General features: G+C 48.1%; 1 protein-coding gene across 5 annotated transcripts in view; it reads left to right on the top strand.

Moving 5' to 3' along the window:
• LOC124010040 (ankyrin repeat domain-containing protein 12-like) overlaps positions 1 to 24,386 on the top strand; it is an 89,721-nt gene that overhangs the window by 51,186 nt on the left and 14,149 nt on the right. For 3 of the 5 annotated variants that reach the window (XR_006834350.1, XM_046322362.1, XM_046322361.1), the window contains exons 4-10: positions 2,409 to 2,492; positions 9,619 to 9,765; positions 10,174 to 10,377; positions 11,718 to 11,860; positions 12,698 to 12,845; positions 17,983 to 22,544; positions 23,821 to 24,054. Coding sequence is in view for 4 of the 5 variants with exons in the window: in XM_046322362.1 (XP_046178318.1) it covers positions 2,409 to 2,492; positions 9,619 to 9,765; positions 10,174 to 10,377; positions 11,718 to 11,860; positions 12,698 to 12,845; positions 17,983 to 22,544; positions 23,821 to 24,054 (5,522 nt within the window). In the remaining variant the exon portion in view is untranslated. The remainder of the gene's footprint in view (positions 1 to 2,408; positions 2,493 to 9,618; positions 9,766 to 10,173; positions 10,378 to 11,717; positions 11,861 to 12,697; positions 12,846 to 17,982; positions 22,545 to 23,820; positions 24,055 to 24,386) is intronic. The other 2 variants (XM_046322364.1, XM_046322363.1) reach the window with 2 other exon arrangements.

The raw sequence follows: 24,386 nt of genomic DNA, 5'->3' as shown, positions 1-24,386 counted from the left end.
AGGGGGTACCGGTACAGAGTCTATGTGCGGTGGCACCGATTAGTCGAGGTAATGGAGGTAATATGTACATGTAGGTAGAGTTATTAAAGTCACTATGTATAGATGATAACAACAGAGAGACTATATAGTCTGGTTAGTCGAGGTAATGGAGGTAATATGAACATGTAGGTAGAGTTATTAAAGTCACTATGTATAGATGATAACAACAGAGAGACTATATAGTCTGGTTAGTTGAGGTAATGGAGGTAATATGTACATGTAGGTAGAGTTATTAAAGTCACTATGTATAGATGATAACAACAGAGAGTAGCAGTGGTGTTAAATGGGCAATGCAAATAGTCTGGGAGCCATTTGATTGGATGTTCAGGAGTCTTATAGCTTGGGGGGGTAGAAGCTGTTTAGAAGCCTCTTGGTCCTAGACTTGGAGCTCCACTTTCCGCTTGCCGTGCGGTAGCAGAGAGAACAGTCAATGACTAGTCTTGGTGCTCCGGTACCGCCTGCCGTGCAGTAGCAGAGAGAACAGTCAATGACTAGTCTTGGTGCTCCGGTACCGCCTGCCGTGCAGTAGCAGAGAGAACAGTCAATGACTAGTCTTGGTGCTCCGGTACCGCCTGCCGTGCAGTAGCAGAGAGAACAGTCGATGACTAGGGTGGCTGGAGTTTTTGACAATTTTTATGGCCTTCCTCTGACACTGTGTGGTATAGAGGTCCTGGATGGCAGGAAGCTTGGCCCCAGTGATGTACTGGGCCGTTCGCACTACCCTCTGTAGTGCCTTGCGGTCGGAGGCCGAGCAGTTGTCATACCAGGCAACTGGTCAGGATGCTCTCGATGGTGCAGTTGTAGAACCTTTTGAGGATCTGAGGAACCATGACAAATATTTTCAGTCTCCTGAGGGGGAATATGCTTTGTTGTGCCCTCTTCACGACTGTCTTGGTGTGTTTGGACTATTCTAGTTTGTTGGTGATGTGGACACCAAGGAACTTGGAGCTCTCAATCTGCTCCACTGCAGCCCCGTCGATGAGAATGGGGGTGTGCTCGGTCCTCTTTTTCCTGTTGTCCACAATCATCCTCTTTGTCTTGATCACGTTGAGGGAGAGGTTGTTGTCCTGGTGTAACAGTATAATTTTAAACCGTCCCCTCGCCCATACCCGGGCGCGAACCAGGGACCTTCTGCACACATCAACAACAGTCACCCACGAAGCATCGTTACCCATCGCTCCACAAAGGCCACGGCCCTTGCAGAGCAAGGGGAAACACTACTTCAAGGTCTGAGCAAGTGACGTAACCGATTGAAACGCTATTTAGCGCACACCGCTAACTAAGCTAGCCGTTTCACATCCGTTACACTGGCACCACACGGCCAGGTCTCTGACCACCTCCCTATAGGCTCTCGTTGTTGTTGATGATAATGTTGTGTCGTCGCCAAACGTAATGATGGTGTTGGAGTTGTGCCTGGCCATGCAGTCATGAGTGAACAGGGTGAGGAGGCTGAGCACGCACCCCTGAGGAGCCCCCATGTTGAGGATCAGCGTGGCAGATGTGTTGTTACCTATCCTCACCACCTGGGGGCGGCCCGTCAGGAAGTCCAGGATCCAGTTGCAGAGGGAGGGATTCAGTCCCACGGTCTCTAGCTTGGTGATGAGTTTGGAGGGGACTATGGTGTTGAACGCTGAGCTGTAGTCAATGAACAGCACTCTCACATAGGTGTTCCTTTTGTCCAGGTGGGAAAGGGCAGAGTGGAGTGCAATAGAGATCGCATCATCTGTGGATCTGTTGGGGCGGTATGCAAATTGGAGTGGCTCTAGGGTTGCTGGGATAAATGGTGTTGATGTCAGCCATGACCAGCCTTTCAAAGCACTTCATGGCTACAGACATGAGTGCTACAGGTCAGTAGTCATTTAGGCAGGTTACCTTAGTGTTCTTGGGCACAGGTGAGAAATGTAAAACGTCAGTGAAGACACCTGCCAGTTGGTTGGAGTTTCAAGGTCACATCCTGACGTGAGCGTCTGAATTGAACATCTCTACCACGGAGGAGCTAGTTGTGTGCTTTTGAGTAGTGAAGGAAAGCAACAGCCCACTCCACCCTGGATCTTCACCGTCTCCTGTACTGACTCATATGTTTTGAGGTGTGTGTGTGTGTGTGTGTGTGTGTGTGTGTGTGTGTGTGTGTGTGTGTGTGTGTGTGTGTGTGTGTGTGTGTGTGTGTGTGTGTGTGTGTGTGTGTGTGAGAGAGCGGCGTGCATTAATGCGTTGCTTTCCCCCTGCTCTCCTCTCCCTCCCTCCTCCTCCTCCTCATCTCCCCTTCTCTTCCCTCTCTCCCTTTCTCTTTCCTCCATTCCTCTTCCCTCACTTCCTTCCCTCCCTTCCTCTTACCCCCCCACCGCCCGTGTCTCTGCTTTGCCCAGTAGATGAGTCAGACCCAGGCCAGTCCACTGAGTCCTGGGGAGAGTCTGAAGGGAGGTTAGTGGCTCCCTGCAGGATGTGTTTAGCAGGTAACTGTCACTGCAGCCTGGGTCCTCGAGTCTACGCTATGCTGCTATGAAGTTAACACACACACACACATGCACACACACACACACATATATACATATACACACATGTGTTGTGTGTAGGTGTGTAGGTGTCTTGTAGTAACTGCAGCAACTCCATGTCATGTACCCAACACCCTCTGCCATGCTGTAAACACACACACTTGTGCAGTGGCCTTAGTTTCCCTTGCATGCTACTATGCAGTCTTCCTACCCTGTTATGTTAGTCTAATCCCAGTCTTCCTATCCTGTTATGTTAGTCTAATCCCAGTCTTTCTATCCTGTTATGTTAGTCTAATCCCAGTCTTCCTATCCTGTTATGTTAGTCTAATCCCAGTCTTCCTATCCTGTTATGTTAGTCTAATCCCAGTCTTCCTATCCTGTTATGTTAGTCTAATCCCAGTCTTCCTATCCTGTTATGTTAGTCTAATCCCAGTTTTCCTATCCTGTTATGTTAGTCTAATCCCAGTCTTCCTATCCTGTTATGTTAGTCTAATCCCAGTCTTCCTATCCTGTTATGTTAGTCTAATCCCAGTCTTCCTATCCTGTTATGTTAGTCTAATCCCAGTCTTCCTATCCTGTTATGTTAGTCTAATCCCCGTCTTCCTATCCTGTTATGTTAGTCTAATCCCCGTCTTCCTATCCTGTTATGTTAGTCTAATCCCCATCTTCCTATCCTGTTATGTTAGTCTAATCCCCGTCTTCCTATCCTGTTATGTTAGTCTAATCCCCGTATTCCTATCCTGTTATGTTAGTCTAATCCCAGTCTTCCTACCCTGTTATGTTAGTCTAATCCCAGTCTTCCTACCCTGTTATGTTAGTCTAATCCCAGTCTTCCTATCCTGTTATGTTAGTCTAATCCCAGTTTTCCTATCCTGTTATGTTAGTCTAATCCCAGTTTTCCTATCCTGTTATGTTAGTCTAATCCCAGTCTTCCTATCCTGTTATGTTAGTCTAATCCCAGTCTTCCTATCCTGTTATGTTAGTCTAATCCCAGTCTTCCTATGTTAGTCTAATCCCAGTCTTCCTATCCTGTTATGTTAGTCTAATCCCAGTTTTCCTATCCTGTTATGTTAGTCTAATCCCAGTTTTCCTATCCTGTTATGTTAGTATAATCCCCGTCTTCCTATGTTAGTCTAATCCCAGTCTTCCTATCCTGTTATGTTAGTCTAATCCCAGTTTTCCTATCCTGTTATGTTAGTCTAATCCCAGTTTTCCTATCCTGTTATGTTAGTATAATCCCCGTCTTCCTATGTTAGTCTAATCCCAGTCTTCCTATCCTGTTTTGTTAGTCTAATCCCAGTCTTCCTATCCTGTTATGTTAGTCTAATCCCAGTCTTCCTATCCTGTTATGTTAGTCTAATCCCAGTCTTCCTATCCTGTTATGTTAGTCTAATCCCCGTCTTCCTATCCTGTTATGTTAGTCTAATCCCCGTCTTCCTATCCTGTTATGTTAGTCTAATCCCCATCTTCCTATCCTGTTATGTTAGTCTAATCCCCGTCTTCCTATCCTGTTATGTTAGTCTAATCCCCGTATTCCTATCCTGTTATGTTAGTCTAATCCCAGTCTTCCTACCCTGTTATGTTAGTCTAATCCCAGTCTTCCTACCCTGTTATGTTAGTCTAATCCCAGTCTTCCTATCCTGTTATGTTAGTCTAATCCCAGTTTTCCTATCCTGTTATGTTAGTCTAATCCCAGTTTTCCTATCCTGTTATGTTAGTCTAATCCCAGTCTTCCTATCCTGTTATGTTAGTCTAATCCCAGTCTTCCTATCCTGTTATGTTAGTCTAATCCCCGTCTTCCTACCCTGTTATGTTAGTCTAATCCCAGTCTTCCTATGTTAGTCTAATCCCAGTCTTCCTATCCTGTTATGTTAGTCTAATCCCAGTTTTCCTATCCTGTTATGTTAGTCTAATCCCAGTTTTCCTATCCTGTTATGTTAGTATAATCCCCGTCTTCCTATGTTAGTCTAATCCCAGTCTTCCTATCCTGTTATGTTAGTCTAATCCCAGTTTTCCTATCCTGTTATGTTAGTCTAATCCCAGTTTTCCTATCCTGTTATGTTAGTATAATCCCCGTCTTCCTATGTTAGTCTAATCCCAGTCTTCCTATCCTGTTTTGTTAGTCTAATCCCAGTTTTCCTATCCTGTTATGTTAGTCTAATCCCCGTCTTCCTATCCTGTTATGTTAGTCTAATCCCAGTCTTCCTATCCTGTTATGTTAGTCTAATCCCAGTCTTCCTATCCTGTTATGTTAGTCTAATCCCAGTCTTCCTATCCTGTTATGTTAGTCTAATTCCAGTTTTCCTATGTTATTCTAATCCCAGTCTTCCTATCCTGTTATGTTAGTCTAATCCCCGTCTTCCTATCCTGTTATGTTAGTCTAATCCCCGTCTTCCTATCCTGTTATGTTAGTCTAATCCCCATCTTCCTATCCTGTTATGTTAGTCTAATCCCCGTCTTCCTATCCTGTTATGTTAGTCTAATCCCCGTATTCCTATCCTGTTATGTTAGTCTAATCCCAGTCTTCCTATGTTAGTCTAATCCCAGTCTTCCTATCCTGTTATGTTAGTCTAATCCCAGTCTTCCTATCCTGTTATGTTAGTCTAATCCTAGTCTTCCTATCCTGTTATGTTAGTCTAATCCCAGTCTTCCTATCCTGTTATGTTAGTCTAATCCCAGTCTTCCTATCCTGTTATGTTAGTCTAATCCCAGTCTTCCTATGTTAGTCTAATCCCAGTCTTCCTATTCTGTTATGTTAGTCTAATCCCAGTCTTCCTATCCTGTTATGTTAGTCTAATCCCAGTCTTCCAGCCCTGTTATGTTAGTCTAATCCCAGTCTTCCTATCATGTTATGTTAGTCTAATCCCAGTCTTCCTACCCTGTTATGTTAGTCTAATCCCAGTCTTCCTATCCTGTTATGTTAGTCTAATCCCAGTTTTCCTATCCTGTTATGTTAGTCTAATCCCAGTTTTCCTATCCTGTTATGTTAGTCTAATCCCAGTTTTCCTATCCTGTTATGTTAGTCTAATCCCAGTCTTCCTACCCTGTTATGTTAGTCTAATCCCAGTCTTCCTACCCTGTTATGTTAGTCTAATCCCAGTCTTCCTACCCTGTTATGTTAGTCTAATCCCAGTCTTCCTACCCTGTTATGTTAGTCTAATCCCAGTCTTCCTATCCTGTTATGTTAGTCTAATCCCAGTCTTCCTATCCTGTTATGTTAGTCTAATCCCAGTCTTCCTATCCTGTTATGTTAGTCTAATCCCAGTTTTCCTATCCTGTTATGTTAGTCTAATCCCAGTTTTCCTATCCTGTTATGTTAGTCTAATCCCAGTCTTCCTATCCTGTTATGTTAGTCTAATCCCAGTTTTCCTATCCTGTTATGTTAGTCTAATCCCCGTCTTCCTATGTTAGTCTAATCCCAGTCTTCCTATCCTGTTTTGTTAGTCTAATCCCAGTCTTCCTATCCTGTTATGTTAGTCTAATCCCATTCTTCCTATCCTGTTATGTTAGTCTAATCCCAGTCTTCCTATCCTGTTATGTTAGTCTAATCCCAGTCTTCCTATGTTAGTCTAATCCCAGTCTTCCTATCCTGTTATGTTAGTCTAATTCCAGTCTTCCTATGTTAGTCTAATCCCAGTCTTCCTATCCTGTTATGTTAGTCTAATTCCAGTTTTCCTATGTTATTCTAATCCCAGTCTTCCTATCCTGTTATGTTAGTCTAATCCCCGTCTTCCTATCCTGTTATGTTAGTCTAATCCCCGTCTTCCTATCCTGTTATGTTAGTCTAATCCCCATCTTCCTATCCTGTTATGTTAGTCTAATCCCCGTCTTCCTATCCTGTTATGTTAGTCTAATCCCCGTATTCCTATCCTGTTATGTTAGTCTAATCCCAGTCTTCCTATGTTAGTCTAATCCCAGTCTTCCTATCCTGTTATGTTAGTCTAATCCCAGTCTTCCTATCCTGTTATGTTAGTCTAATCCCAGTCTTCCTATCCTGTTATGTTAGTCTAATCCCAGTCTTCCTATCCTGTTATGTTAGTCTAATCCCAGTCTTCCAGCCCTGTTATGTTAGTCTAATCCCAGTCTTCCTATCCTGTTATGTTAGTCTAATCCCAGTCTTCCTATCCTGTTATGTTAGTCTAATCCCAGTCTTCCAGCCCTGTTATTTTAGTCTAATCCCAGTCTTCCTATCCTGTTATGTTAGTCTAATCCCAGTCTTCCTATCCTGTTATGTTAGTCTAATCCCAGTCTTCCTATCCTGTTATGTTAGTCTAATCCCAGTCTTCCTATCCTGTTATGTTAGTCTAATCCCAGTCTTCCAGCCCTGTTATGTTAGTCTAATCCCAGTCTTCCTATCCTGTTATGTTAGTCTAATCCCAGTCTTCCTATCCTGTTATGTTAGTCTAATCCCAGTCTTCCAGCCCTGTTATTTTAGTCTAATCCCAGTCTTCCTATCCTGTTATGTTAGTCTAATCCCAGTCTTCCTATGTTAGTCTAATCCCAGTCTTCCTATCCTGTTATGTTAGTCTAATCCCAGTCTTCCTATGTTAGTCTAATCCCAGTCTTCCTATCCTGCTATGTTAGTCTAATCCCAGTCTTCCTATCCTGTTATGTTAGTCTAATCCCAGTCTTCCTATCCTGTTATGTTAGTCTAATCCCAGTCTTCCTATCCTGTTATGTTAGTCTAATCCCAGTCTTCCTATCCTGTTATGTTAGTCTAATCCCAGTCTTCCTATGTTAGTCTAATCCCAGTCTTCCTATGTTAGTCTAATCCCAGTCTTCCTATGTTAGTCTAATCCCAGTCTTCCTATGTTAGTCTAATCCCAGTCTTCCTATGTTAGTCTAATCCCAGTCTTCCTATCCTGTTATGTTAGTCTAATCCCATTCTTCCTATCCTGTTATGTTAGTCTAATCCCCGTCTTCCTATCCTGTTATGTTAGTCTAATCCCCGTCTTCCTATCCTGTTATGTTAGTCTAATCCCCATCTTCCTATCCTGTTATGTTAGTCTAATCCCCATCTTCCTATCCTGTTATGTTAGTCTAATCCCCGTCTTCCTATCCTGTTATGTTAGTCTAATCCCCGTATTCCTATCCTGTTATGTTAGTCTAATCCCAGTCTTCCTATGTTAGTCTAATCCCAGTCTTCCTATCCTGTTATGTTAGTCTAATCCCAGTCTTCCTATCCTGTTATGTTAGTCTAATCCCAGTCTTCCAGCCCTGTTATGTTAGTCTAATCCCAGTCTTCCTATCCTGTTATGTTAGTCTAATCCCAGTCTTCCTATCCTGTTATGTTAGTCTAATCCCAGTCTTCCAGCCCTGTTATGTTAGTCTAATCCCAGTCTTCCTATCCTGTTATGTTAGTCTAATCCCAGTCTTCCTATCCTGTTATGTTAGTCTAATCCCAGTCTTCCAGCCCTGTTATGTTAGTCTAATCCCAGTCTTCATATCCTGTTATGTTAGTCTAATCCCAGTCTTCCTATCCTGTTATGTTAGTCTAATCCCAGTCTTCCTATCCTGTTATGTTAGTCTAATCCCAGTCTTCCTATCCTGTTATGTTAGTCTAATCCCAGTCTTCCTATCCTGTTATGTTAGTCTAATCCCAGTCTTCCTATGTTAGTCTAATCCCAGTCTTCCTATGTTAGTCTAATCCCAGTCTTCCTATCCTGTTATGTTAGTCTAATCCCAGTCTTCCAGCCCTGTTATGTTAGTCTAATCCCAGTCTTCCTATCCTGTTATGTTAGTCTAATCCCAGTCTTCCTATCCTGTTATGTTAGTCTAATCCCAGTCTTCCTATCCTGTTATGTTAGTCTAATCCCAGTCTTCCTATCCTGTTATGTTAGTCTAATCCCAGTCTTCCTATGTTAGTCTAATCCCAGTCTTCCTATGTTAGTCTAATCCCAGTCTTCCTATCCTGTTATGTTAGTCTAATCCCAGTCTTCCTATGCTGTTATGTTAGTCTAATCCCAGTCTTCCTATCCTGCTATGTTAGTCTAATCCCAGTCTTCCTATCCTGTTATGTTAGTCTAATCCCAGTCTTCCTATCCTGTTATGTTAGTCTAATCCCAGTCTTCCTATGTTAGTCTAATCCCAGTCTTCCTATCCTGTTATGTTAGTCTAATCCCAGTCTTCCTATGTTAGTCTAATCCCAGTCTTCCTATCCTGCTATGTTAGTCTAATCCCAGTCTTCCTATCCTGTTATGTTAGTCTAATCCCAGTCTTCCTATCCTGTTATGTTAGTCTAATCCCAGTCTTCCTATCCTGTTATATTAGTCTAATCCCAGTCTTCCTATGTTAGTCTAATCCCAGTCTTCCTATGTTAGTCTAATCCCAGTCTTCCTATGTTAGTCTAATCCCAGTCTTCCTATCCTGTGATGTTAGTCTAATCCCAGTCTTCCTATGTTAGTCTAATCCCAGTCTTCCTATCCTGCTATGTTAGTCTAATCCCAGTCTTCCTATCCTGTTATGTTAGTCTAATCCCAGTCTTCCTATCCTGTTATGTTAGTCTAATCCCAGTCTTCCTATCCTGTTATATTAGTCTAATCCCAGTCTTCCTATGTTAGTCTAATCCCAGTCTTCCTATGTTAGTCTAATCCCAGTCTTCCTATCCTGTTATGTTCCACTCAACACTCTCTGCCTGCTCTCTAGAGCTCGCTAGCTCACCTCACGCATGTCTGTATGTTGGCTTGATGGTGTTATGAGTGATGCATTGGTTATACCAACCTTACACACTGTGCTCGCCCCCCTTTAAGAATGCTGTGCTCGATAACCTTTTTTGGGGGGGGGGGGGCGTGGCGTGATTGAGAGGTACAAAAGGGGGGGGGGGGGGGGGGGGCTTCATCACCTTACTACTGTTGTTGATCATCTTGGATGCATCCCAAATGACACTCTGTCTCCTATATAGTGTGCTCTTTTTGACTAGGGTCCGTAGAGACTGTGCTATATAGGGAATGAGATGCATTTTGGGATTCACACCGGGCTCATTTGGCAGAATTGGAGGCGTGTGTGTGTTTTTTTTTGGGGGGGGGGAGGGGGGGGGGGGGGGGTTTCTAAGTCTAACCCTGTTTCTTGCCCTACCTCTTGTTTGTAGATAAAGATGGCCCGGATAAGAAGAAAGTCAAGAAGGAGTCTGGGGGGAGTAAGAAGGCCCCGGTTAATCTCCTGTTTGGCTACCCGCTGTCGGAACGCAAGCAGATGGCCCTCCTGATGCAGATGACCGCCAGGGACAACAGCCCAGGTTAGTCAGAACACATTCATGCCCTGTCTCCTCTCCCTCTCATAACCTGTTAGATGTGGGTGGTTAATATATTGATCAGGATTCAGGGTCATAATGATAAACGGACTTGTTGATAACGGGCCTCCCGGTACGACGGCCTTGTTGATAACGGGCCTCCCGGTACAAGGCCGCCCGGTACAACGGCCTTGTTGATCACGGGCCTCCCGGTACGACGGCCTTGTTGATAACGGGCCGCCCGGTACGACGGCCTTGTTGATAACGGGCCGCCCGGTACGACGGCCTTGTTGATAACGGGCCGCCCGGTACAACGGCCTTGTTGATAACGGGCCGCCCGGTTATCAGATTTAAAAAATAAACACTTTCTTTGAGTTATTTCTCTCCCCCCCCCCCTCCCTCCCTCCTCCTCAGACTCAACGCCCAACCACCCGTCCCAGGCCCCCCCGGTGCAGAAGAAGCTCCCCAGCAGCACGGCCTCCAGAGCGAGGGACAAGGTGAACAAGAGGAACGAGCGTGGCGAGACGCCGCTACACATGGCCGCCATACGAGGGGATGCCAAGCATGTCAAGGAGATCATCAGCCTGGGAGCAGATGTCAACGTCAAAGACTTCGCAGGTAAAGGAACACCTGACCGATCGTTATGAACTAGAAAGATCAGGTAAAGGAACGCCTGACCGATCGTTATGAACTAGAAAGATCAGGTAAAGGAACGCGTGACCGATCGTTATGAACTAGAAATATCAGGTAAAGGAACGCCTGACCGATCGTTATGAACTAGAAAGATCAGGTAAAGGAACGCCTGACCGATCGTTATGAACTAGAAGGATCAGGTAAAGGAACACCTGACCGATCGTTATGAACTAGAAAGATCAGGGTAACTTTTTAAAGATGTACATACACATTTTAATTATTGACCAGGCACTTTTATCCCAAGTGGCTTGCTTATAACAGCTAAACCCAAACACACATTTCACATTACCTTTTTATTTATTTATTTTTTATTTCACCTTTATTTAACCAGGTAGGCTAGTTGAGAACAAGTTCTCATTTACAACTGCGACCTGGCCAAGATAAAGCATAGCAGTGTGAACAGACAACACAGAGTTACACATGGAGTAAACAATTAACAAGTCAATCACACAGTAGAAAAAAAAGGGGGAGTCTATATACAATGTGTGCAAAAGGCATGAGGAGGTAGGCGAATAATGACAATATTGCAGATTAACACTGGAGTGATAAATGATCAGATGGTCATGTACAGGTAGAGATACTGGTGTGCAAAAGAGCAGAAAAGTAAATAAATAAAAACAGTATGGGGATGAGGTAGGTGAAAATGGGTGGGCTATTTACCGATCGACTATGTACAGCTGCAGCGATCGGTTAGCTGCTCAGCTAGCTGATGTTTGAAGTTGGTGAGGGAGATAAAAGTCTCCAACTTCAGCGATTTTTGCAATTCGTTCCAGTCACAGGCAGCTGAGCACTGGAACGAAAGGCGGCCGAATGAGGTGTTGGCTAACCTTACCGTGGAATGCTTACCGTGGAATGCTTACCGTGGAATGCTTAGCGTGGAATGCTTAGCGTGGAATGCTTAGCGTGGAATGCTTAGCGTGGAATGCTTACCGTGGAATGCTTAACCAACAGTGCATTTCAAGAAAAATAATTTAAGAAAATATTTATATAAATATAAAAATAACAAGAAATTGATGTAACAATAACGAGGCTATATGCAGGGGGGGGGGGGGGGGGTACCTGTACCGAGTAAGTGTGCGGGGGGTTACCTGTACAGAGTCAGTGTGCGGGGGGTCAATTACCAGGCACTCTTATCCAGAATGGCTTGCTGTAATGCTTCAACCCAAATTCTTACTCCTCTCCCTGTGGACCCATAAGGCTGCAACTCGTTAGGCGCTGAACTGTTCTAGTTTCTCACTCAAAAGACAACTTCTTCCTTCCATCAGGCTGGACCCCTCTTCACGAGGCGTGTAACCTCGGTTACTACGACGTGGCCAAGGTTCTGATCGCGGCCGGCGCAGAAGTCAACACCCAGGGTCTGGATGACGACACACCGCTCCACGATGCCTCCAGTAGTGGACATACAGACGTAGGTTGACCTCCCCGGCCTGACCCTTCCGGCCTGGCCTGGCCTGACCACCCCGGCCTGACCTCCCCCCCGGCCTGACCCCCCGGCCTTGACCCCCCGGCCTGACCTCCCCCGGCCTGACCTCCCCCCGGCCTGACCTCCCACCCCGGCCTGACCCCCCGGCCTTACTTACCCTTTCTATTGACTTTATTCAGGAATTATCTGGGATCCTTGAGCTCTTGGAGATCAGAGACGATTGACATTTTAAAAAAAAACATTTTTTTAAATCACACTGACATAAATATTCACAAAGACGAACAAGCTGGACCTTGAGAGAGAGAGAGATTATTACCTGTCCTATCCCCTGAGAGAGAGGGATGACCACCTGTCCTATCCCCAGAGAGAGATTATTACCTGTCCTATCCCCTGAGAGAGAGAGAGAGATGTACCTGTCCTATCCCCCGAGAGAGAGGTATGAACACCTGTCCTATCCCCAGAGAGAGATTATTACCTGTCCTATCCCCCGAGAGAGAGGGATGATTACCTGTCCTATCCCCAGAGAGAGAGATTATTACCTGTCCTATCCCCCGAGAGAGAGATATTAGCACCTGTCCTATCCCCAGAGAGAGAGATATTATCACCTGTCCTATCCCCTGAGAGAGAGAGATAAGCACCTGTCCTATCCCCTGAGAGAGAGATAATCACCTGTCCTATCCCCTGAGAGAGAGATAATCACCTGTCCTATCCCCTGAGAGAGAGAGATATTCACCTGTCCTATCCCCTGAGAGAGAGAGATATTCACCTGTCCTATCCCCTGAGAGAGAGAGTTAATCACCTGTCCTATCCCCCTTCGTCTAGATTGTGAAGCTGCTGCTGAGACATGGAGGCAATGCGTTCCAGGCCAACAAGAGAGGGGAGCGGCCCGTGGACATCGCTGATTCCCACGAGCTGGAGCTCCTCCTAAAGGGAGAGGTGCCCCTCTCAGACCCAGAGGACAGCTCCTCAGGTAGGGTGTCCTGTAGAGGACAGCTCCTCAGGTAGGGTGTCCTGTAGAGGACAGCTCCTCAGGTAGGGTGTCCTGTAGAGGACAGCTCCTCAGGTAGGGTGTCCTGTAGAGGACAGCTCCTCAGGTAGGGTGTCCTGTAGAGGACAGCTCCTCAGGTAGGGTGTCCTGTAGAGGACAGCTCCTCAGGTAGGGTGTCCTGTAGAGGACAGCTCCTCAGGTAGGGTGTCCTGTAGAGGACAGCTCCTCAGGTAGGTTGTCCTGTAGAGGACAGCTCCTCAGGTAGGGTGTCCTGTAGAGGACAGCTCCTCAGGTAGGGTGTCCTGTAGAGGACAGCTCCTCGGGTAGGGTGTCCTGTAGAGGACAGCTCCTCGGGTAGGGTGTCCTGTAGAGGACAGCTCCTCGGGTAGGGTGTCCTGTAGAGGACAGCTCCTCGGGTAGGGTGTCCTGTAGAGGACAGCTCCTCGGGTAGGGTGTCCTGTAGAGGACAGCTCCTCGGGTGGGGTGTCCTGTAGAGGACAGCTCCTCGGGTGGGGTGTCCTGTAGAGGACAGCTCCTCGGGTGGGGTGTCCTGTAGAGGACAGCTCCTCGGGTGGGGTGTCCTGTAGAGGACAGCTCCTCGGGTGGGGTGTCCTGTAGAGGACAGCTCCTCGGGTGGGGTGTCCTGTAGAGGACAGCTCCTCGGGTGGGGTGTCCTGTAGAGGACAGCTCCTCGGGTGGGGTGTCCTGTAGAGGACAGCTCCTCGGGTGGGGTGTCCTGTAGAGGACAGCTCCTCGGGTGGGGTGTCCTGTAGAGGACAGCTCCTCGGGTGGGGTGTCCTGTAGAGGACAGCTCCTCGGGTGGGGTGTCCTGTAGAGGACAGCTCCTCGGGTGGGGTGTCCTGTAGAGGACAGCTCCTCCGGGTCGGGGGTGTCCTGTAGAGGACAGCTCCTCGGGTGGGGTGTCCTGTAGAGGACAGCTCCTCGGGTGGGGTGTCCTGTAGAGGACAGCTCCTCGGGTGGGGTGTCCTGTAGAGGACAGCTCCTCGGGTAGGGTGTCCTGTAGAGGACAGCTCCTCGGGTAGGGTGTCCTGTAGAGGACAGCTCCTCGGGTAGGGTGTCCTGTAGAGGACAGCTCCTCGGGTAGGGTGTCCTGTAGAGGACAGCTCCTCGGGTAGGGTGTCCTGTAGAGGACAGCTCCTCGGGTAGGGTGTCCTGTAGAGGACAGCTCCTCGGGTAGGGTGTCCTGTAGAGGATACGTTGTTTTTTTTTGAGCGAGAATAAAGATGACTTTTGAGTAGTAAGACATGTATAAAAGCAACAGATACCATTAATAAGAAGGGGCTAGAAGAGTCTTATAGACCCATACTATTGTGGAGGACTTCATTTGTTGTTTTTATTTGTGCCCTGGTCCTATAAGAGATCTTTGTCACTTCCCACGAGCCGGGTTGTTCTTCTGTTTAATACATGTTGGTGTAGGGTCGGCAGGTAGACTAGTGGTTAGAGTGTAGGGTCGGCAGGTAGACTAGTGGTTAGAGTGGAGGGTCGGCAGGTAGCCTAGTGGTTAGAGTGGAGGGTCGGCAGGTAGCCTAGTGGTTAGAGTGGAGGGTCGGCAGGTAGCCTAGTGGTTAGAGTGGAGGGTCGGCAGGTAGACTAGTGGTTAGAGTGGAGGGTCGGCAGGTAGCCTAGTGGTTAGAGTGTAGGGTCGGCAGGTAGACTAGTGGTTAGAGTGTAGGGATGGCAGGTAGACTAGTGGTTAGAGTGTAGGGGCGGCAGGTAGCCTAGTGGTTAGAGTGTAGGGGCGGCAGGTAGACTAGTGGTTAGAGTGTAGGGTCGGCAGGTAGACTAGTGGTTAGAGTGTAGGGTCGGCAGGTAGACTAGTGGTTAGAGTGTAGGGTCGGCAGGTAGACTAGTGGTTAGAGTGTAGGGTCGGCAGGTAGCCTAGTGGTTAGAGTGTAGGGTCGGCAGGTAGCCTAGTGGTTAGAGTGGAGGGGCGGCAGGTATCCTAGTGGTTAGAGTGGAGGGGCGGCAGGTATCCTAGTGGTTAGAGTGTAGGGGCGGCAGGTAGACTAGTGGTTAGAGTGTAGAGGAGGCTGGTAGCCTAGTGTTTAGAGTGTAGGGGCGGCAGGTAGCCTAGTGGTTAGAGTGTAGGGTCGGCAGGTAGCCTAGTGGTTAGAGTGTAGAGGCGGCAGGTAGCCTAGTGGTTAGAGTGTAGAGGCGGCAGGTAGCCTAGTGGTTAGAGTGTAGGGTCGGCAGGTAGCCTAGTGGTTAGAGTGTAGGGTCGGCAGGTAGCCTAGTGGTTAGTGTAGGGTCGGCAGGTAGCCTAGTGGTTAGTGTAGGGTCGGCAGGTAGCCTAGTGGTTAGTGTAGGGTAGAGGGGCAGGTAGCCTAGTGGTTAGAGGGTAGAGGGGCAGGTAGCCTAGTGGTTAGAGGGTAGAGGGGCAGGTAGCCTAGTGGTTAGAGGGTAGAGGGGCAGGTAGCCTAGTGGTTAGAGTGTAGGGGCGGCAGGTAGCCTAGTGGTTAGAGTGTAGGGGCGGCTGGTAGCCTAGTGGTTAGAGTGTAGGGGCGGCTGGTAGCCTAGTGGTTAGTGTAGGGGCGGCTGGTAGCCTAGTGGTTAGAGTGTAGAGGCGGCAGGTAGCCTAGTGGTTAGAGCGTTGGGCTAGTAACCGAGAGGTTGGGAGTTCGAATCCCCGAGCTGACAAGGTACAAATCTGTCGTTCTGCCCCAGGAACAAGGCAGTTAACCCCACTGTTCCTAAACCCGTCATTGAAAATAAGAATTTGTTCTTCGCTGACTTGCCTATTTAAATCAAGGTTAAAAAAAATCTGAATGGAGTTACTATAGGGGACAGAGAGCACAGCAAAATATCCTCAGTTAGTTTGCGATCGTTTTAACGAACTTACACTACATGGCCACTGCTCGTCCAACATCTCCTTCCATTATCATCTGCATTAATATGGAGTTTGTTCCCCCCTTTGCTGCTATAAAATCTCTTCTGGGAAGGCTTTCTACTAGATGTTGGAACATTGCTGCTATAACAGCCTCCACTCTTCTGGGAAGGCTTTCCACTAGATGTTGGAACATTGCTGCTATAACAGCCTCCACTCTTCTGGGAAGGCTTTCCACTAGATGTTGGAACATTGCTGCTATAACAGCCTCCACTCTTCTGGGAAGGCTTTCCACTAGATGTTGGAACATTGCTGCTATAACAGCCTCCACTCTTCTGGGAAGGCTTTCCACTAGATGTAGGAACATTGCTGCTATAACAGCCTCCACTCTTCTGGGAAGGCTTTCCACTAGATGTTGGAACATTGCTGCTATAACAGTCTCCACTCTTCTGGGAAGGCTTTCCACTATATATATATATATATATATATATATATATATATATATGCCATTTAGCAGACGCTTTTATCCAAAGCGACTTACAGTCATGTGTGCATACATTCTACGTATGGGTGGTCCCGGGGATCGAACCCACTACCCTGGCGTTACAAGCGCCATGCTCTACCAACTGAGCTACAGAAGGACCACTAGATGTTGGAACATTGCTGCAGGGACTTGCTTCAATTCAGCCACAAGAGCATTAGTGAGGTCAGACACTGATGTTGGGAGATTTAGGTTTGTCTCACAGTCTGCGTTCCAATTCATCCCAAATTTGTTGGATGGGGTTGCACAGAATAATCTAGAATTTAATTGTATGCTGCAGCGTTAAGATTCCCTTTCACTGGAACTAAGGGGCCCGAACCATGAAAAACAGCCCCAGACCATTATTCCTCCTCCACCAAACTTTACAGTTGGCACTATGCATTGGGGCAGGTAGTGTTCTCCTGGGATCCGCCAAACCCAGATTCCTCCGTCGGACTGCCAAATGGTGAAGCGTGATTCATCCCTCCAGAGAACGTGTTTCTACTGCTCCAGAGTCCAATGTCGGCGAGCTTTACACCACTCCAGCTGACGCTTGGCATTGCGCATGGCGATCTTAGGCTTGTGTGCGGCTGCTCAGCCATAGAAACTGATTTCATGAAGCTCCCTATGAACAGTTATTGTGCTGAAATTGCTTCCACAGGCATTTTGGATTTCGGTAGTGAGTTTGCAACGGAGGACATACTATTTTTAATCGCTACACGCTTCAGCACTCTGCGGCCCCGTTCTGTGAGCTTGTGTGGCCTACCACTTTGCGCCTGAGCCGTTGTTGCTCCTAGACGTTTCCACTACACAATAGCAGCACTTACAGATGACCAGGGCAGAAATTTGAACATCTGAAAAGGTGCCAATCAAATGGCGGTGCCACATGGAAAGTCACCGAGCTCTTCAGTAAGACCATTGTACTACCGATGTTTGTCTATGGAGATTGCATGGATTTTATAAACCTGTCGGCCACGGGGTGTGGCTGAAATAGTCGAACCCACTCATTTGAAGTTTTGTCCACATACTTTTGGCAATGTAGTGTTGCTTGCTCACTAACTAGCTTATTTACATCAATTTGATGAGGCCAAGACCGACACTTACCAGATGAGATTACCTATCGCAGGAACACGTTTGTCTAACTTTCTCTGAAATCCAATTATATTCGTCACCTTACCGTGAAATGCTTACTTACAAGCTCTTAACCAACAATGCCGTTTTTAGAAAATGTAAGAAAATATTTACTAAATTAACTAAAAAAAATAAATAAAAATAGTAACACAAGAAAATTACAATAGAGGCTGTATACAGGTTGTCGAGGTAATTTGTACATGTAGGTAGGGGTGAAGTGAGTAGGGCTTTTCCAATAGAGGCTATATACAGGTTGTCGAGGTAATTTGTACATGTAGGTAGGGGTGAAGTGAGTAGGGCTTTTCCAATAGAGGCTATATACAGGGTGTCGAGTTAATTTGTACATGTAGGTAGGGGTGAAGTGAGTTGTGGGCTTTTCCCCCACAAGTCTGTGCTGAAACAACAAGCAGAGTGCACTGCCTCCTGAGCTACGTGAGCAAGTCCCCATTCTGTAAAATGCATGTATTTCCAAAATCTGGATATCTGGAGAAAAAATATTATATTATTCGCATGGTGAAATCAATTCAAGTGCCCGTCCCTACTTGTAATCAAACTTGATTAGAAAACAAGGCTTTTTATTCTGTTTTTCAAGATTTGAATTATGATTCTCTTTTCCTCTACAGAGTCTGAAGACCCTCCTTCGGTTAACCCCTCAAGTGTGGACGTGGATGATGACAACATGGATGACTCTGACATGGAGAAAGTCTCCGAAGGCAAACGGAGCACCGTGAAGGCCTCACCCCCCATGTCTGGCCTGGACGAGTATGAGTTCAAAGACGACGAGGAGGAAGAAGAAGAAGACCTGAGTAAAGCCCTGAACGACAGACACATCCTCCGGAGAGAGCTGAGGCAGGAAGAGAAGGAGAGCGGTAAAAGAGACGGAAGCGTCTCAGTCCAGTCCTCGAAGTCTAAGAAGACGAAGACGTCCTCCCGTGTCCTGTATTGCACCTCGGATAGTTCCAGTGATGAGATGGAGATGCCGTCAGAGCGAAAGAGCTCTCCGACCTGTTCCCACGGCTCGGAGGGACACAAGGCGTCAGACGCCAGCAGGACGAAGAAAGAGAACCTCACGACTTCCGAAAAGAAAGACAAAGGAAGCAAAGTAAAGAAGAAGAACAAGAGCAAGAGTAAGAACAAGGAGAACCAGGAGGATGGGAAGGAAAACAGCAAAGCTCTGGTGTTCTCCGTAGCCACCGTGTCTGTGTCGGAGACGCACGCGGACAAGAACAACCGGGGACTCTGTGGGGACGAAGACTCGTTCAAGATGTCCTTCAGTCCCAAGGATGACTCATCCGTCCACCTATTCCATCTGTCTGCCACCGTCAAGTCCCCCAAGCTCAACCACGGCCTGGCCGACAAGCAGCCGTCCTCCAACCCGCTCAAACAGGAGAACGCCAAGATGACGTGCGTCTCGATTGCCGAAGGCCCCTGTCCGCCGGATGGTGTCAAGTACAACCACTACAACCCAGAGTCTGAGTTCTGCACGGAGAGCTCCAGTAGTAAAGGATGCAAGCACAAGGAGAAGAGCAAGCACCACCAGAATGACGTCATCATGGACGCTGGTGGTGGTGCGGGGGTGGAAGATGGAGGCTCCAGTCCGTATAATAAAGATGGCGGCGTTGCCAACAGCGTGGACATCTCTGAAGGTGGTGCCTTACGGAAGACGGATAAGGATGGCAAGGTGGTCAAGAAGCACAAGTTAAAACACAAGGAGAAGGACAAGCCCAGGAGGGAGTATGAGCCAGAGAGGAACCGCCACCGGCAGAAGGAGGGCGGCAGAAAGGACGGCCACAGGAACCTGGAGTTCGACCGGGAGTTCTGGAAAGAGAACTTCTTCAACGACGACGACCCTTTGCCTCCAGGGAAAATGGAAAGGGAGGACTGCGGATCTCCTCAGAATACTTCAACGTCGGGCAGCTCTCCTGTGAAGGAAGAGAGAAAAGAGACGAAAGAAAAACACCCCACAAGCATCAGCAGCAGGGAGAAAAGGCCGAGAAGAGAAGAGGAACGCTTGAAGAAGGAGAGGAAAGAGACCTCGGCTGTCTGTAAAGAGGAGAGGGCGGGAAAGGACGGGAAGCTCAGTGAGCGTGAGGAAAGGACTGAGTGCCTAAGCTCTGTACGGGTTTCGGTTCCTGAGGAGACGCAGCGTAACTCCACCAGTGTGAATGACGAACCGGAGGAGAAACCGTCAACGGGGACCATGTCTACAGCTGATTCAGACCAGCTGGATGCCTCTGAGAAATGCCGCCGGGACAAATACGACAGGAGGCCTTCTGTAAAGGAACGTGAGGTTGACAAGACTGCTAAAAAGCATCCCGACAGAGAAAAGAAAGTCAAGATTGAGCACCCTGAGAAATCAGAGAATTCACAGAATTCCATGGATCGCTGGAAAGAGAGGGAGAAGGAAAGGATGGCATCCCCTGGTGACAAGAACCATAAAGAGATCGAGAAGCTCAGAGCCTTGTCCTCGACTAAAAAATACGAGGAGAGCAAGGACAAGAAGAGCAAAGACAAGCCAGATAAGAGGAGTGACAGGGAGAGGCAGGAGAGGGAGTACAACGCGGGAGAACACAAAGACAGGACAAGCTTTGATAAGAAAGGAAAACCACCTTTAGAGAATTCCATGGACCACAGTAAAGCCGATCGCTCTAAGGAAAAGGAGAAAGACAAAGACTGCGATAAGAGGAAAAGGGAAAAATCTAAAGACAGCGCTTCCTCATCTTCCTCCTCCTCTTCTAACCTGAAGCTCCTCTTGGAGGAGAAGGGCTATGTGTCTGAAAGTTGCAAGACATTGCCAGCAAAACTACTAAAGACAGAGGACCTCCCAAAGACGCCAGAGAAAGACCGAGACAGGAGAGACCGAGAATCCAGAGACTCGGACAAGCACCGAGATCGGGACAAAGACCGTTCCAAGGACCGTTCCAAGGAGGGTGGCAAGGCCAGTAAGACCAAACCCAACGAGACGGAGACTGACCGAGACAACCGGTCCAAAGCTAAAGCCTCGCCTGCCACCCGGGAAGAGCAGAAGCCCAAAGAGAAACGTCTGGTCAACGAAGACCTGAGGCAGACCAGCTTCGAACGCATGCTGAGTCTGAAGGACCAGGAGATTGAACAGTGGCACCGGAAGCATCTAGAAAAGATCAAACAGAAGGAGCGGGAGAGGATGAAACAACGGCCTTCCTCTACGATGACGGACACAGGGAAGCTTAAAAGCAAAGCCAAAGCCAAGACTACGTCCTCGTCTTCTGGAGAACTGTGCTTGAGCAAAGAATTGCTTCGCTCCAAGAGCTCTGAAGGCTCCACCGACATTCACTGTCGGGACAGAGACAAACCACTTAAGGACAGCTCCAGCTCCAGAACCATGTCTCTGGACGGGAAGACACTCTCCTGCCTCAGTGGGAAGCTGATGGCTGGTATGGAGAACAGCTTGAGCAGGTCACCCAGGCCAGAAAGCGAGCGGTCGGGTCTTATGTCCAGGTCTGTGTCTATGATCTCTGTGGCCAGCTCTGAAGACTCCTGTCAGGCTACATTGCTGACACAGAGACCTATTGAGTACGACTCGGATATGACCCTGGAAACCTCCCAGGACTTTCAGCTGCCTTTCCTCCTGTCTTCCTTCCTCCCATATCCTGCCGTTCACGACAAAGACGACAACAGTCTTCCAGAAGAGCCGGGGCAAGGCAACCAGACTCCACTGCAGAGCAGACACGCTTCCCCTTGCCTTAGGGCTATTCTGGACGAAGACGCTAACTGTGCGACGGCGTCTGAGTGCAAACCTAACGAAACTCTGTCCAAGGTCGCCGTGGTGCCTGCTGCTGCTCAACCCAGTGAAGAGTCCACAAGTGTTCAGCCCTTAGAAACCTGTGCGGATCCAGAGGAGAGCCAGAGTCGAAGTGATCCAATTCAGATGCTTCCGAATCTTCCTAATGCAATAACAGATGCAGATCTCAACACTGAGCGTGAAGGGAACACCGCTTCAGGTGTCTATCTCCCACCTCAAGCGTCCAACACCAGAGATCCTCACGTAAAGGACTCCTCAACACATCAACAGGCTAGTGTCCAACAGCTAGCTACACCAGAACAGAGAGGGTTTTCTTCCACCTCTGATCCTCTCCTAATACGGGACATCCAGTGTATCCCTGTGGAGACCTCCAGTGCGGTGCCTGAATGTAGCATGAAAGACCTTCCCTCTGAGGACATGACGCCACTGGTGACATTATCTTCTCTGTCCTGTCAACTGCCGTTCTCCAGCACCGAAACCACCTCATATCTCTCTGCGAGCCAGTCACGGGAAACCCTTCCAAACACCAGTACGGTGACCTCACAGCCGACGAAGACGGATATTGATGGAGATCTGGTTCTTGATTCTAACGATAAAACTCCAGTTGAGAGTGGAGCTAGCAGCGCTGAAAACAGAGCAGCTGTAGAGAGCCTTCAGAGTGCGTTAGGAGCGTCTAGACCCGGATGGCTGGACAACCCAGTAGCCTCCACCAGCAAACACCCACCACCCAGCGCTAGCTCAGAGGACTCCACGATGACCACCAGCAAACCCAAGGACTCTCAAGAGGAGACGGACACTGACGGGACCAGTAAAGACTGTAATAAATCCAGATTCCCCAGTGACATTGTGGGTCATAGCGATCCTCAGCCGGACGAAAACCATCCTACTGGCCAGCTTACATCATCCACTGTGTCGCGCTGCTCGAGCCCTGAACACAAGGAAGAAGTAGAACCTTCTGACGCTCCTGAGAAGTGGAGAGGTCCTGAGGCCATGTCAACAGAAAAGGCTAGCTGTTGGTCTTCATCAGAGGGCAGTAGTATGGTCACCATCCTCGAGCTGAAGTCAGAGCCACGCCAAGAGCCTACCTCCGAGGAGAGACCAGAAGGACAGACACCCTCGATTGTTGGATCAGACCAGACCCAGAGTGTTTCTGGACAGAGTTGTAACTTCCAGCAGGGCTCCCGGACAGACCAGAGTGGTAGTAGTGGTAGTTACAGCTGCAGTGGGTTTTCTGCTAGCTCTTCCCCCCTTTCTGGGGACAGAGACTCTGACTCCTCCGGGGCTAAGGCCAAGGTCCTCTCCCTAACCATGGAAGAGGACCAGGACTTCCAGCAGACCCACCCCAGGAAGAGGAAGATGCCCAGGTTGTCTACCTCCAACCAGGCTGGAGGCAGCATGCAGCAGGTGGGCTCTTCTGGTAGATAGGAAAAGGGAGAGGGAAAAGGGTACATCTCAGAAGGGTGAGGAGATGTTTTTAGGAGGGAATGATGGAGGGAGGAAAGGATGGAGGGAGGGAGGAAAGGATGGAGGGAGGGAGGAAAGGAGGGAGGGAAGGAAGAGGAGGGAGGGAAGGGAGAGGAGGGAGGGAAGGAAGAGGAATGAGAGGGAAGGGAAAGGAATGAGAGGGAAGGGAAAGGAAGGATGGAGGAAAGGGAGGGAAGGGAAAGGAAGGATGGAGGAAAGGGAGGGAAGGGAAAGGAAGGATGGAGGAAAGGGAGGGAAGGGAAAGGAAGGATGGAGGAAAGGGAGGGAAGGGAAAGGAAGGATGGAGGAAAGGGAGGGAAGGGAAAGGAAGGATGGAGGAAAGGGAGGGAAGGGAAAGGAAGGATGGAGGAAAGGGAGGGAAGGGAAAGGAAGGATGGAGGAAAGGGAGGGAAGGGAAAGGAAGGATGGAGGAAAGGGAGGGAAGGGAAAGGAAGGATGGAGGAAATGGAGGGAAGGGAAAGGAAGGATGGAGGAAAGGGAGGGAAGGGAAAGGAAGGATGGAGGAAAGGGAGGGAAGGGAAAGGAAGGATGGAGGAAAGGGAGGGAAGGGAAAGGAAGGATGGGGGAAAGGGAGGGAAGGGAAAGGAAGGATGGAGGAAAGGGAGGGAAGGGAAAGGAAGGATGGAGGAAAGGGAGGGAAGGGAAAGGAAGGAAGGAGGAAAGGGAGGGAAGGGAAAGGAAGGAAGGAGGAAAGGGAGGGAAGGGAAAGGAAGGATGGAGGAAAGGGAGGGAAGGGAAAGGAAGGATGGAGGGAAGGGAGGGAAGGGAAAGGAAGGATGGAGGAAAGGGAGGGAAGGGAAAGGAAGGATGGAGGAAAGGGAGGGAAGGGAAAGGAAAGAAGGAGGGAAGGAGGAAAGGATAGAGGAAAAGGAAAGGAAGGAAGGAGGGAAGGAAGGAATAGGAATGAGAAAGGATGGAGGAAAGGGAGGGAAGGGAAAGGAAGGGGGGAAGGATACAGGAAAGGAATAGGAATGAGAAAGGAAGGAGGGAGGGAGGGAAAGGGAAGGGAAGTAGAGGAGTATTGCCCTTTGAAGAGAAGGGGGAGAGTGGGTAGGTGAAAGGGAGGAGGGACAGGGATAAGGAGAGGCCGGTCTAGTTGTGAGAGTGGACATTCGGGACAACATATCTTACCTTGGGGGACAGGAAAGTTATCTCCTCTACCTTACCATACATCTCTTCTCTCCTTCCTCATCAGGAGTCTCTGGCGTCCATCGTTGACTCTCTGAAGCTGGAGGAGATTCAGCCGTACCAGACGGAGAGGGCCAACCCTTACTACGAGTTCCTGCACATCCGTAAGAAGATCGAGGAGAAGCGTAAAGTGTTGCTGAGCGTCGCCCCCCAGCCGCCGCAGTATTACGACGAATACAGGATGTTTACAGGCTCGTACCTGCTGGACGGGAACCCGCTCAGCAAACTCTGTATTCCAACTGTGAGTCTGGAGTTGTTAACTGTCATTTAGTCGTCTCCTCTTATATGAGTCAGGGTTCAGTGTCCAGGACTTATTCGTTTTGCTCTTTGACTAAAAAGCTCTACGGACACTTGAGTGCATCTCCACTCTTCTCCACTCTTCTGGTTGTTTCCTCCATTAAAAAAAAATAAATAAATAAATAAATAAAAAAAGTAGATTTCTGGGAAACGTTTTATTTTAATTGCTAAAGTCCTTCGACTCAAGACATCAGCATTAAAAAAAGGGTTTTATTAAACAAATCTTTTAAAGTTTCATGATGTTGAACTTATTTGTTATGTTTATTTGTGTCTCGT

This window comes from Oncorhynchus gorbuscha, linkage group LG22 (genome assembly GCF_021184085.1).
Source record: "Oncorhynchus gorbuscha isolate QuinsamMale2020 ecotype Even-year linkage group LG22, OgorEven_v1.0, whole genome shotgun sequence".
Taxonomy (NCBI): Eukaryota; Metazoa; Chordata; class Actinopteri; order Salmoniformes; family Salmonidae; genus Oncorhynchus; species Oncorhynchus gorbuscha.
This window is presented reverse-complemented; position numbering and strand designations above follow the sequence as displayed.